Genomic DNA, 14,791 nt, shown 5'->3' on the forward strand with positions numbered 1-14,791 from the left:
AGGTGGCTTAGGGCAGGCAGCGCCCCGCCCCCACCTGGGGGCGTTATAAATGCAGACCTCAGGCCCCACCCCTAATTAGGGCCTACCTAATTGAAATTTGCATTTCAACATATCCACAGATGACCCGTAGGCACCTTACAATTTAATAAATGGGGCTCTGTAATGCTCCAAGTTTAAGGATTTAGTCATCTGAGTTTTACTAAGTCTTACCATGTTCTGTGGGTGCTGGGAATATCACCATCAAAAAAAAAAAAAAAACAGCCCTTATCCTCACGAAGGATAGAGAAGAGCTTTACCCTTGACCCAGTGCTACCCACTTCCCACTGATGACCTCACAGGCATGAAGGCAGAGGCTCATCGGCCCCTTCTTGTCCTCAAGGCAACAGTAAATGCAGGATAAAAGCTAAAAGTTCAGTGACATGGAACATTCTAAACCAAATGGCAGTGGGTCATCTTACTGAGAAGCCTCCTCCATATTTGTCCTTACTTGGCAACAATCATCAGCAGTTCAGGGACTTTCCTGAGAGACATTTATTAAAAATAAAACCTGAAGATCCAGGTTGGTAGAGGGCTTTCTTTGCCTTCTCCATATGAAGTTAGGGGCACTGCTCCAGGGAGGACATCCAGGGCCAGCGGGAGGGAGCCGGCAGGCAGAGGACACCTCGGCCCATCATCTGTCCCCCTTGAACAGCCAATACAGAGGAGGCTCATTCACTCCCAGATCCAGCTCCGTGGGTAACCGCCATGCCTGCGAAGCACATGACCCCAGCAATCATGGAGGTACAATGTGCTATTGTAGAAAGAGCCCAGCATTCGGCACCAGAGGGAAATGTGCCCCTATCCCAGCTCAGACACACAGTGACTGCGTAACCTTGAGTTGATTACAAAGAGAGTAATCACTCTGCTTTGGTCTCTTTTGTGTAGGATAACCATAACTAAGCCAGGGAGCAGGGGGGGGGGGTAATCCCCAGGGCTGTGTGAGGATTGAAACAACACTGCGATGTAGTGAGAATCCTGTTAGTTGATGTCCCCCCACCACCGCTGTCATCCGTGTGTGCTCGACTACGTTCTCCTAGGGCTTGTCATAGAAGAATAAATGTTGATTCTCTTCCAATGTCCAACCCACCTCCCATGACCAATCATACCTGTGGATGACTTTGAGTCCCCTAGAGGAAGCCATGTGGAAATGTATCTCATTCACACTGTGGTCTTAGGTTAGTTACCAGGCATAAAAACTGCATAGCCACTTATGAAAACTGCAGTCTTTTTTTTTTTTTTTAAGATTTTTACTTATTTATTTGTCAGAGAGAGAAAGAGAGGCAGAACACAAGCAGGGGGAGCGGCAGGCAGAAGGAGAAGCAGGCTCTCCGCTGAGCAAGGAGCTCCATGCGGGGCTTGATCCCAGGATCCTGGGATCATGAGCTGAGCCGAAGCACATGCTTAACCTGCTAAACCACCCAGTCGCCCCTGAAACCTGCAGTCTTCAGGTCACATGGAAATCTCCCCTCTCATTTCAGTGCTGTATTTGAGCTGACGACTGCCTCACAAACATCCCCATTTTTCACAGCAAATGGCCTGTTCCACCCCCTGTGACCGAGCAAACTGCTGCTGAGGGCCGCTGTCCCTTGAGGGTAGGCACGAGCCTATCTATTCTCCACTCTGACAGCGTCAGTCCCACAGTGAAGGGCTATTGCTCATCTCCAGAGATTCTTTTTTGTCTCTTGCTGACTCACCCTCGCTAAACAGAGGCAGCAATCTTTTCTCCCTTCAGGAAACCCCAGCTGGAGCAGGTGATACCCTTTTTTCTTTGTCTGTACCGCACCTCCCAAACAGAGGAAGGAAAATGCCACTTGGCTGACAAGGCCGTTTTTACACTGACAGTTTAAATATACCAGCTGCTCTCAGTTTCCAAGACAACTCAATTGGAGTAAACTTGGTTCTTAGTTCTCCCCACGTGTTTGTTTGTAAAACAGCCAATGACTTCCTGGTGCTGACCGGAATTCAGATTTCTTGTTTTAAGTATCTGCTAGTGTTGCTGTTCATCCAGGAGCTTCCGAGTGCTTACGACTCTTCTTCAATGGCTTCTATTGAAAAGCTGGCCATTCGCAGAGCTGCCTTGACTTTATAGATATAGAAAATACGTTATGCATCAAATCCCAAGAGATCATTCGTGATTACTCAAGAAGTTTAATTCAGGTCTTCTGAAGAAACAGGAATTCATTTACCTATTTTTTTTAAAGATTTTTATTCATTTATTTGACAAAGAGATAGAGAGCATAAGTAGGCGGAGAGAGAGGGAGAAGCAGGCTGTCTGCTGAGCATGAAGCCCAATGTGGGACTTGATCCCAGGACCCTAGGATCATGACTTGAGCTGAAGGCAGCTGTTTAACTGACTGAGGCACCCAGGCACCCCATTTACCTATTTGTAATTGTGGTCCCAGGCAGGAAGAAAACAGACCAACTTACCATGTTGCCCCTGCTTGGATCTCCTCCTCTAAAATCAGTCAGAGGGCGCCTGGGTGGCTTAGTCAGTTAAGCATCGGCCTTTGGCTCAGGTCATGATCCCAGGGTGCTGGGATCGAGTCCCATGTGGGGCTCCCTGCTCAGTGGGGAGTCTGCTTCTCCCTCTGCCTCTGCCCCTCCTCCTCCCTCAATGCTCTCTCTTTCTCTCTCAAATACATAAATAAAATCTTTTCTAAAGTTAAATAAATAAAACCAATCAGAGAAGAAATAGAGTTCACTGGTATTGCATTTATTCTCAGAAAGCAAAATTTCCCCCTGAGATCAACAAATATAAGGGTCACTCTGTCTAGCACTGGTCACAGTACAGATACAGATAAAACCTTAAACTCTTGCCTATGAGTTTCTGATTCTCTCTTTAAGTGTTATAATACTGATGTCTGCAGATTTGCAATGATGGGTAACCCTCCCAGACACAATAATCGTGTTGGAAAATGTTTTTCACTCTGAATAGACTGATAGTAGCCTTGGTAACCTGCGGCATTTCTTTTAATGCCTGTTGGATTATTCTCTACGATAAGCCAGTTCTTCTAAAGACTGGACTCCTTTGTAGTGAGGCGGGATAGGGACTTGTGCAGCAGCAGAAACATGTTTCCTGGCAGGAAGGAATATGTTATCACTGACTCCCAATAAGAGCCAGACGCGAAATATGGAAGAGTGGGTCGGTGGTGGCCATTTTGCAGGAGAGGAAGCCAATAGGAATTGGTGGTCCTGTGTGTAGGACTTCAGACCACCAGCAGGATTTTTTTTTTCTGAGCTCTGGGAAGGGCAGCAGTATTTGAAGCCCCTCAGGGAACAGGGATTGGGTAGCAAGCAGGGGTAGCATGCTGTGATAGTAGGGCTAATTACAAAAGCAGCGTGGTGCTGATTCAGCTCTGGGACAGCCTTCACTTGCACAGCCAAAGCTTCTGGTAGAATTTCCATTCCTTCCTTTGGGGTGTGATGCGGGGAACCAAGAGGGCACACATTCCTGCTCTTGAGTCTTCATGGGGTGAAGAGGGAAGAGCTAGAAAAATTGCAGCCACGCCTGCTCCCCTTTCTGAGCGCCAAGGAAGTGAGGGCAGGGGTGACGCTGGGAGCAGCCAGCTTCAAATCTCTGTCTCTGGAGGCTCTCTAGGGATTTCGAAATTTCCTTGAGGAGTTCTTCCTGACCGTATAATATTACAGTAGAGAGTTCCTGGAGCATCTGACAGTCTTGGTCTCTTACTCCTGTTTGAAGGGCAGTTTTATTGCTTTTCGACACTTTGGGGCTCACAATATTTCCTCGGTAGTCATACTCACTCTAAATGTGATGTTGAGATCATTTCGTGTAATTATATTTCTGAGAAACTGTATGATTTTTAATGGTGACGGCTTGACATATGCAGGCAGTATCTGGGAACGGCAGCCCACCTAAAGAGATGTTAACAAAATGTTTAATTTTCCCCCTTCTCTTGCGATACCCTCCCACTGAGAAGTGAGATGAATTTACATCGGTGTTGAATATTTCAGAGCTCACCTTTTCCCACCGCCCTCCTCCCTGCACAAACCACATACACCCAACACCCTCACACATTTTCTTCCTGAGTTAGAAAATTTAAAAAGAGAGAGAGAGAACATACAATGGGAAGGTCATTTCTGATGAGAAAGCCTCCAGCCCGAGATAACAGCCCAGAGCAGCCACGACTGAGTAAGCATCAGCCAGGCAGGCCATGGGAAGCTCTGACATTTTCCATGTGGTCCTTGCTCTCCAGCACTGACCGTCACTTAGAGAAGCAGGTCGCTAACCCTATGCTTTTGTGTGCCCTGCAGTCACGGAGGAGTGGCGGAAGCAAGGCGGGCAGCCCTGGCAGCTCATTGAACCGGTCGATGGATTCCACCCCAATGAGGTAAGTGCAGTCACACGGCAGTTGCTGAGGCTATTAGGTTCCTTGTAGAATATAGCCAGGCATCCATAAGTTTGTCTTTATGTTATTCCAGAAAGATGTACTCTCATGTGAAAGATAGGCGATTCAATTAAAACAAACTGAAAATCAGAATAAAAGGCAAGTGAGATGGAAATGATACCTGGCTTCCTGCATTTCCTATCATGTGTGCGGGGCAGTCCTCACAGACTGCCAGTGAGAGCCTACAACATCAGCTCTGTTTTCTAGGGGCTGATGTAAAAAGGGGCATATGTCATGGCCTCCATAAAAAATAATAATAATAAATCAAATACTCAAAAAAAAAATCACAAGGATTCCTGGAAGCGAGACCTATGAGAAATTTCTTCTATGGATCTTTCCAGAAAGGACACTGGATGAGAGAAAAACAGTGTCCATAGCATTATCCTGCAGTAAGAGCTGTTTCTTAACTAAGATTCCAAGGTTCAGTTCTGGAAAGTAGTTCTAATCTGGCCTCCTCACAGAGCTAGAATTGCTGGTGCGTGGGACTCTGTCCCTTCCAATGCGCCCCCCACTCATTATCCCAGCTTCAACCAGAGAAGCTCTACCTTTATCTGTCATCTATACTGGACCTGCTTGTGGTATTTCTTCATTTATGAAGAAAGAGAGAAAGAAAGAAAGAGAGATAGAGAGAAAGGAAGGAAGGAAAGAAAGAAGGAAGGAAGGAAGGAAAAGAAAAAAAGAAAAGAAAAGAAAAGGAAGAAAGAAGTAAGTATGGGAGTAGTCCTGCCACTTTTCAAATTTTGAAAAGCTGGCAATCCTTTGCAACTCTAGCCTCCTTGCCTAGTTTTGGTAAGGATGGTGTGGCCACGACCACAGTCTACACCAGAGAAGCAGTCCTGGTGTGCTCTCCCAGTAGCCTTGGTCTCAGTGGTCAGTCAGGCCACAGGGAGGGCTGACCATCCCCTTGGCAACCTGAATGGAATGGCAGCCCACCTTCCTTCAAGCTGCAGGCTCGCAGAGTGCGCAGGCAAGGCTAAGAACTGTCTCAGAGGAAACAAAAGAGAGTGCCACTCTGTCTACAAATGAATAAACAGTGGAGTCCCATAAATGCTGAGTAAATTGGAAGTGAGCATCAAATGCCCATTTCTCACTTTAAACAACTGAAAAAATAAATCTAGGAAATGTACCTCAGAATATCTAACTTTCCTGTGTATCGTGTGGATAAACTGATCCAACAGATTTATTGGCTAGAAGCTGATTAAATATTAGAGTCTGCTCCCCATAGAATGATGACTTTTGTCTTAGGATGATTTTTAATATAGAGACCTTCTTTCTGGCAATAATTAGGCAGTGGTGCTTGTCATTCCTGCATATCACAGAGTTTTACTTTTCTCATTCTAGAGAGAATTGTGGATATGAAGAAATGTCAGAGAAGGAGTTAATTAGGAACAAACTAAAAAGGAGAGGGTCAAAAATGGCTTTATTTTTATTCTTTGGGACATACTTGTCTGATCCATCAAAAGACCATCCTGTCCCTGACACTTAAAATAATATTAGGGTTCAAAGTCTGTCACATCAGGGCTCTATCTGGCACTGAAACAGCTTTGCCTATAACTGATCGTTTAGAATCGGGTCAAAAGCTGAAAATTGGGGCGGAGGTGGGAGGGGTGGCACCAGGCTAGCTCAGTCGGATAGAAGATACGACTCTTGATCTCAAGGTCATGAGTTCAAGTCCCACGTAGGGCGTAGAGCCTACTTTTAATTAATTAATTAGTTAAATAATTAAAAAGTTAAAAAGCAGAAAATCAGTGTGTGCCATAATCACACATTACTCCTGAGAGATTTGTTCCACAAATGGCATGGTGGTCCACAATGGCATGCTGAAGCCACATTCAAAGTGAGCGACGGTGGGTAGCCATGCATAAAACCTGCCTGTTTATCATATATTGAGCCAAAGAGTCCAGACTGCAACTTGCCATGCAAAAAATGTTTAATGAGTGCCTAACACAGTGAGAATTCAAAAGGCAACAGGAAGCTGCCTCTGACATCTAAGGAGATGGTAGTCTAGAGGGGAAGAATGACAAGTGAACAGACAATTAAATACAGTGTGGTCGATGCCTCCAGTCGCATGAGCACCAGGCTATGGGAGCATTCTGCAGGTTGGGATGGGAGAGAGCAGGGTTTGGAGACGTTTTCAGAGGAGCTTACTCAGAGCTAAGAGCCCCATCTAGTCAGGTGCAGGGGAAGAGGGAGGGGCTGCACGAAGTGTTCTGATCGGAGCAAACTGCGTGGGCAGTTTATTTTATTATAAAATAAATAAACCAAAAAAGCCAGCAGAGCATGTTGGAGGAAATGAAAGTGCTGCAGTATGGCTGGGTCATAGAGTATGGGCATGGGGTTGAGAGAGAGCAACCAAGCATACTTACTCAGGGACCAGATCACATAAGGTCTGTAGGGGGTTTGACTTTTTTCTTGCGGGAAAGGAGGAGCCCCTGAAGGTTTTCATGCAAGAAAGAAAAATAACCAGATTTGTGGTAGCAACTGGAGAATAGTGTGGTGGGGCCCATCCTAGAGACAGGGAGATGGTCTGGAGGGTGCTTCTGTGTGTGAGAGGTGGTGGCCCAGGGGAGTGGGGAGAGAGAGAAAGGTGTGCACTGGCTGGTTTCCCACAGTTGAATCAACAGAACATGGCTGTTTACTGGATGTGAGCATGGAAGAGAACGAGATGCTAAGCATGACATGGGAAACTGGAGAGATGATTCTGTTGCTCGCTGAGGTGAAGAACACAGAGGGCAGGGTGGTTTGAGGAGGAGTTTGGTGCATGTTGGATTAAAGGAGCCTGCAGGACATCCAAAATGGGGGTGTCGTTTTAGCAGAGAATATACAAGCTTAGAGCTCAGGAAGGGGTCTAGGAGGAAGCTACAGATGTGAGTCGCTGAGCACATTGCGATTTAAAGCCTTGAAGAGGAATCTCTTGGCCTACCCGCAAGGTCCCTTCCAGATGATGCCTCTTACAGCAGAGGCAGCACTGATGGCTCCTTTTAGAACCTTAGGTTATTATGTAAAAACTAATAACTTAAAACTGCCACACAAGTGTGTACTCACACACACACACATGCACACACACACACACACAAGCAAATGATCCACAAAATATAGGGAGCTATGGGAGTCCACGTCTTTCCTAGATGGGCAAGGTTGGCCCAAGGGCCTCACATTAATGGCATGGCACCAACAAAAGGAGTACACTCCGGCCATATTCACATGTCCGCCCACCAATTCCTGTCCATTTCAGCAAAAGCAGTTGGTGCTGGCCCAACTAGGAGGGAACCACCAAGGAGGGAGCAAACTTTATCCTATTGGCCTATTTTTTTTTTTTCTAAAACACTACAAGAGAACTACTAGAATATTGATTCAGTTGCTCCAATTTTCTTAGGAAGGCAAGTTTAATTAAGTATAAACATGAGTCGTGTTGAACAGTTCAAATTTATGATTGATATACTAAAATATTTTGACCAAATTGTATCGACCATCTAAACCCTTTGCTTATATTTTATTGGAAAATAACCAGGCGTAGAAAAAAATCTTAGTACAGACTGACAACTGTGTTACCTTTTCATCTCACTGCCCAAATGTAGAACCAGAATTTTAAGAAATATCTTCTTCAATAGGAGAGGGGAAAGTAGGTTATAATGCCGGACTTGACAGTTGATGGGATTTGGTGGGTGGGAAGGAGATGACTCACAGGACTGGGCATCTGGAGGAACAGAAGTGAAAAATACCAAGGCAAGAAACCCCGAAGAGGAAGGGGGCAGATCTGAGCATTCTGAATCTGGGGTGCTTGCACAATATCCAGATGGAAATGTCTAAATCACCATTAGATCAAATTGATGGGTTCTGATCTTGGGACAGGGGCCTGGCCTGGAGACACAAGTTTGGAAATCAACAGTATCTAGTTGAGAACTAGAGACACTTGTAGGGTAGAGACTGGCCCATGGACTCAACTTGTGACCGTGGCCCATCACAGAAGGACCCCCTAGAGAGGAGACCCAGGAGACCATTTGAGCAGGTATAGTAGAGAGGGGAGAATAGCTGACTGAGAAAGCGCTGACCAAATGTAGAGAAAGTTCAACTTATAAAAGAAAAAATATGGCCAAGACCTAGATCTGTAGCCTGTGGAAGCCGCAGCAGTTCTACTATTTAAAAATATTTTAAAATCTCTGCAAAGCTAAGCTTCTGAATTGGTACTTAAAAGACCTCTGGGCCTGGGGTCAGACAACAGTAAACAGAAAATACTGGAAGAGCCATAGACATACATCAAGTCCAGTGTCCTTGGCTACTCTGAGACCACTCAGCTAACCATCCCTGACACCTCCTGCCTTAGCAGTTTTGCCCCACAGAGCTCTCTGCAAGACCACCTCCTTTCCTATCACAATGCCAGTAGCAGCTCCAACCAGGCTCCTCAAACTCTTCCCGCAAGCAATAAATTTTCCAGGACATTGACTCCCCTCCTTTCTCTTGAACCCTAAACCTTGTGCATCGCTGGAAGTAGACATAAGATACTAATCAGTGGATTGGTTTTAAATTGTATTTATATCTTTGGCTTTAATATTTATTATGTATATAATTGGTTATTAAATGTTAAAGCCTTCAGGTCTTTGTTTATCTCAGCATGTAAGCCCCTGCGAACCCAAGGTCCTGAGTGGACTTGTGGAGTTCCCCAAAGAAGGAAATGATGCTGGCTGTGGGGAGGGTGGAGAGGAGGGCCTCCTGGGCCAGGGAACCCTCAAACATTTTGGGCTGGCCCTGCCTGTGCTTCCAGGACTATATCTGTTCGGTTTGCTTCAGACATAAAGCCAGCTAGCAACAGTGGCTCTGGAATGACACACTGAGTCAGCACAGAGAGGGCCGAGCTGGGAATTTCCATTCTCCCATAGACGTAAATGTTTAAATACATCTTACACCACTGACACGTTGTTGCTTTACAAACTTAAGATTAATTGGGAGAGGAATGCCTGGATGGCTCAGTCTGTTGAGCGTCTGACTCTTGATTTCAGCTCAGCTTGTGATCTCAGGGTCCTGGGATGGAGCTGAACGTCAGGTTCTGCCCTGGGCATGGATCCTTCTTAAAATTCTCTCTCTCCCTCTCCCCCTCCCACTGTTTGCTCTCTCTCTCTCTCACTCTTTCTCAATAAAAATAAAATTAAATTAATTGGGTCCAATAGACGATGTTTCTGGGCAGATTAAGAGCCCAGGGAAGCAGAGCCATGCCTTCCCTGTGGTAAGGGCTTCCCTGCAGGCGTTTAAAAGCAGTTTTACCAAGATAGCCCAGAATGTTCTTCCTACAGGAAAAATAAATTCAGAGTTTATTTTTAACTTTGGTCTCATAAAACCCAAGAGTTAAATTTAGCAAGGGTTCAACTTTAAAGGGATCAGGGATGATAAGTTTTTGATGAAACCTATGCAATCTTGCTTTGAATTGCATTTATTTTTTTTAATATTATAAAAAGGTAGTTACTGTTCAGGGTTTGATTTTATAGTTGTCTTATTAATGAGTTCTATTTTTGTAGCAAAATACATAAAATTAGTTTATCAAGTAGGAATGAGAAGGGATCCTGGATCGCGTCCAGCTGTGAGCCCCGCTGGGCCTCTGTGGTATGCAGGTGTGTCTCAGGAACCTGTGGGGCAGACCCAATGGTGTGTGTTCACGGGGAGGACCAGACGCTCTCCTGGAGAGGAGCTCGGCGTAAGTCCAAATATAGTTAAGAGAAGAAGCGTGGCTCCGTTTAAAAGCTGTCATCAGAAGGGAGAGAGAGTCTAGAAGACCTGCAGTGGCTCTTCCAGAAACTTCGCCAGGTTCCCACCCTCCCCTTCTCCTCTCTGGGGACGCCTGCTTCCATCGCAGGGGATTCTAGGGCCGCACAGCAACCCTGGAAGATATGTTTCGCCAGACCCACTTAAGTCAACGGCGGAGGGGTAAGTCCCCCTGCTTTGTTGCCCCTTCTGGGAGAATTTCGAAGAGGAGCCTTCAGAGTGGACCAGGGACCCCCACATGGAATGGACACCGTGAGCTTCTGAGCAGCAGCAGGGCCTACAGGCGGACAGGTGGGGGTGGCCGTATCCCACAGAAGCACTGGGGCTGCAGGAACGCCTGCAAAAAGGCAGCAGGGCTTCTCAGAGGATAGCCCAAGGGAGCTGCCCCACCTGTTGGACTTAGCAGTGGGGTCCGCACGCACCGCAGCGGGGGCTGCCAGAGCTCGCACGCCGCATCACCCACAAACGGGCCTGACTGCGTTAACTGCGAAGTCCCCCTGAACCAGAACCTCCTCTTGGCCAGCGCTGCGCTGGGTGGGAGGTCACCCGCACACCTGCGTGGGAGGCAGGCGAGCCCCGCAGCCTCGGAACCCCCTCCAGGTGCTCGGTCTCTGGTCCCCGTCCTGAGGACAGACGCCAGGGAGGTGGGTGACCAAAGTCTCCGCCGGCGAGCCTCTGATGGAATACCGCGCCCTGAAAAAAACCGTGATACAGATCTACCTTGAGCGACACAGAAACACGTTCGTAATACAGAGGGAAGCAAACAAAAGCGGATTACAGACTGTGGGGGCGATGACTCCACCGTGTGCATTTGTCAACGCTCCCGAAGCTGTTTACTCCAAGAAGTTAATTCCACAGTGTGTAAATTATACCTCGGGAAGAGCAGACCGTCAGATGATATTTACAGAAGGATTCGCTCTCTGTGTGCCTCTGTGTGTGTGTGCGTGTGTGTGCACGTGGGCTCCCTCTATTATAATTACAGATAACTTTCACTTACTCTGTTTACTCCTTTTGCTTAATTGTCTTGTCAGATTTTTCTCACATGAATAGGGATTGCTTTACTATTTTAAAAACCATGACCAGGGAAGCACAAAAGAATATTGGGGTTCAGGGAAGAGCTCACCCTCACCCAGGGGAAAGGGTGGCCGTGCCTTGCCCTGGGTATCATAGGAGTTACAACAGGAGGCTGGTCCTAAGAGAAGCCCACAGTAGATGCTCAGTAAACGCTTGTCACATGAGTGAGTGATGAGAGTGGGTCATCTTACCCCAAATCTCTAGTTTAATAATAACCACGCTGCTCTCGCTTTAGACCCAGTGTATTAGCAGTGCACACTCATAAATATTTTCATCTCCATTAGAGTGACAGCCAACTAATTGCTTTCAAGCCGAAGAGTTACCACATGCACAAAGCTGAGCTCTTTCCTTTTAACTTTCCTCTTCTTATCCTCACCCCATCTCCTCCTCTATTAATTTAGATTGGGAAATAAATAATCACAAATGTCTTGGTTTTACATAATTGTTAGGAAGAAAGCTTAGGTGTACCACATAGCAGAAGGGCAGAAAACAAAACAGGAGAAGCAGTAATTTTCCACAGACCTGGCAGCAGCTTCCTTTGTTGAGAAATAGCAGGAAAAACAGCCACAAGACCAACCTTCTGTCTTCAGAAGATGCTGATCGCTTGGTGTGTGAGACAGGAGTAGCCCCTTCCTGGAAACCTGTGGCCTTAATAGTTATCCTTGGGGTGGGAAGGGAGGGGGAGGGGGAGCAGAGGAGGTGGGAATGAGCATAGGCCTGAGTGTGTGTGTGTGTGTGTGTGTGTGTCCGTTTTGGAGGAGGGTGGCTATGGGGTATGTGGTGCGTGGTTTTGGAGGGTGAGGTGTTGTGGGGGGGTGTTGGGAGTATGTTTCTATGTGGTAGGGGTAGCGGGGTATGTTTCTGATAGGCACCACATGGATATGATCAAGATTACAGTGTTGGATACACAGAATTTGGGTCCAGCTCAGAAGGCTCAGAAACATACTGAAATACTGGGGGTATTTAATGTAGCAACTTAACCAGTTCTAGTTTTTTTCTAACAGCTGCTAAAACCTTACACGCAGTTTAGACCCAGAAAGGTCTTTAAACCATATACTCTAGCCCACTCATTTTGCAAGTGAGAGAATTGCAGCCCAGAGAGTAGAAGGGAACTGCCTAACATCCCTCAGAGACCCGGCAGCACTACCTGTTGGAATGGTGAACAGGACCTGCCCTCTGGGGACCGTGTCCATGTGCTTCTGAATAAAGTTGGGGACATCCCTGAGCACCTGCTCTGAACAGTGTGTTCCCCCCAAAAGGCCTTCAGCAACCACATTTCTCTGTCAGCATTCCCTTTGCCGATGTAGCCAAGTTAGGACATCTGGGCCTGGCCAGGCCCCATCTGCTAAATAAGGGCATTATCTGCAGAGAAAGAGTCCTCATCAAAGTCGTGTTAGTGACGAGCCAGAGGATTAGAGAACCAAGACTGGATCCTGCTAACACTATGAGTAAAGGGAAACCTGCTGTAAAACCAAGCAACCAGAAGGTGGGCGTTAAGCTGGAAAAGCCAGAGACGGGGCTCACCCTAGAACCCCAGCCACTTTCTTTGTGCTTATAGCCTCCTTCAGCTGGTGACTCTGCAGCCTCGTCTCCCAGGCTTTCTTGGTTTCCCACCGTGCCATTCTCTTCCACACCTCTGTGCCTTTGCACAGGCTGTGTCCTCCGCAAGGTGCACTGTTTCCCACATCACCCATCTGGGGGAACTTCCCCCTTGAAAACAGCTCAGCCATCACCCTCTTTAAGGAGGACCTGTCACTTCCCCCAGCAGAGCCGGCACCTCCTCCCCTTCCAGCGTTGACAGAACCCCCGGTGGGCTTGGTGGTGTCATTTTGCATGTCTGGAGTTCCTTGAAGAAAGGTTTACCCTATTAATCTCCAAAACCTAGGCCTTAGGCCTGCACTAGATGTTAGCTGTCCACAGATAAATGAAAACATACATTTGTTGTCTGTTACTAAATAAAAAATCAATCACCTCAACGTTAGCAGCTCAAAACAACGCAGAAGTTATAACTTCTGTGAGGCAGGCAGTTTTTGGCGTCTACTTAGGGTCTCACAAGGTGGAAATCCAGTTGTGTCATCCCAGTCCCATCCTCACCCAGAGACTCAACTGGGGAAGAATTGCTTTCAGATTCACTTAGGTTGTTGGTAGAATTTATTTCCTTGTGGTTGTAGGACTGAGAACCCAGCTTCTTGCTGGATATCAGCCTGCTGCCATGCAGGCTTCCTGACAAACCTTCTCTCTTCATCAATCCCACAGAGTCTCCCAAGTCTGCCAGCAAAGCAGAGTCTTAGATAATGTTCCACAGTCACTGAAGTGACATCCTTTTACCTTTGCCATATTCCATTGATTAGAACCAAGTGATAGGTCCCACCCACAGCAAGGGAAAAGGATTCTACAAAGACACAAAGCGAGAAATCATGGGAGACCATCCCAGAGTCTGCCCACCAACAAAGAATATGGTAAATCCTGCTGCTAAATTCTTTACTTTGGTATAATTTTCCTTTTGTTCCTCCTTCGGGTTCTCTCTTGTAGGTGGCTTCCCAGCTGTTGGCAGATAGCTTCTGGAAGAAGGTGCAGTTCCAGTGGCCCCAGGTTCTGGGAAAGGAGAATCCGTTCAACTCTCAGATCGAACAGGTGTTTGGAGACCAAGGGGGCCACTGAGTGCCTCTAGGAGATCCACTCCTGGGAAGCTCAGGGAAGCAAGAACTTGAGTGAATTCATTCAACAGATGGTTATGGGGCTGCCATTTTGCCGGCCCATAGGACCCTCTTTCACAGCAATTTTGCAAAGTGCTTTTCTCTCATTTTGGAGTCTATCTGAATGGCAGTGTGATGCTGAGTGTTTCAGGGAGCAGTCCCCTCTATTTGTCCCTGAAATCACCTTTAATAAAGTATTGTGGCTGCCATTCCAAGCAAGAGAGGGTATCTCTGCCCTCTAATAGCTAATTGTTCTAAAAACAAATTCAAAGTCCAGCGATGCCTGGCAACTTAGCCGGGGTCTTCGTGCCCCAGGATTGAACCTCGGTCTGTTGCTGCTTCTCTGAGATGGCCAGCAAGCTGGGGTGGCCCCTGGGAAGGCTGCTGGCTGGCTGCCAAGGACTCTCAGAAGAGAACACAAGACTACAAACACAAAATGTGGTACAAACTTGAATGTTTATCTAGAACAAGAAAAGAAATCACAACATGACAATTTTTTTAAAAAATTGACAAATAGCATAAGCCCCACAAAATCCAGATGATTGAGAAAAATGACAATTGTTCTTTCTTTAAAAGGTTTTCTTACATTCGTTGGCTGCATAATCTCATCATCTTTCCCTATAACAATGACTCAGTGATATCATGGTCTACAGAAAGGACAGAAAAGCAAAAATGCGTTGCTTTTTATGGATAATTTAGAGGAGTTTCTTTCAGCTGCTGAACTCATTGGTAAAGTCATGTACATTTTTAGGATTGTTGTCAAATTGGGAGCATCTCTATCAAATTTCTGTTGAGTGAGAGCTGTTAGAGCTATGCTCCCTA

At 46.5% G+C, this 14,791-nt stretch overlaps 1 protein-coding gene across 3 annotated transcripts in view; it reads left to right on the plus strand.

Moving 5' to 3' along the window:
• AOAH (acyloxyacyl hydrolase) overlaps positions 1-14,184 on the plus strand; it is a 160,378-nt gene extending 146,194 nt beyond the window's left edge. For all 3 annotated transcript variants that reach the window (XM_082693165.1, XM_082693164.1, XM_082693163.1), the window contains 2 exons: positions 4,312-4,388; positions 13,806-14,184. In XM_082693165.1, coding sequence (XP_082549291.1) covers positions 4,312-4,388; positions 13,806-13,934 — 206 coding nt within the window. In that variant the 3' untranslated portion in view covers positions 13,935-14,184. The remainder of the gene's footprint in view (positions 1-4,311; positions 4,389-13,805) is intronic.
• The last annotated feature ends 607 nt before the right edge of the window (positions 14,185-14,791 follow it).

This window comes from Mustela nivalis (assembly GCF_964662115.1).
Source record: "Mustela nivalis genome assembly, chromosome: 12".
Taxonomy (NCBI): Eukaryota; Metazoa; Chordata; class Mammalia; order Carnivora; family Mustelidae; genus Mustela; species Mustela nivalis.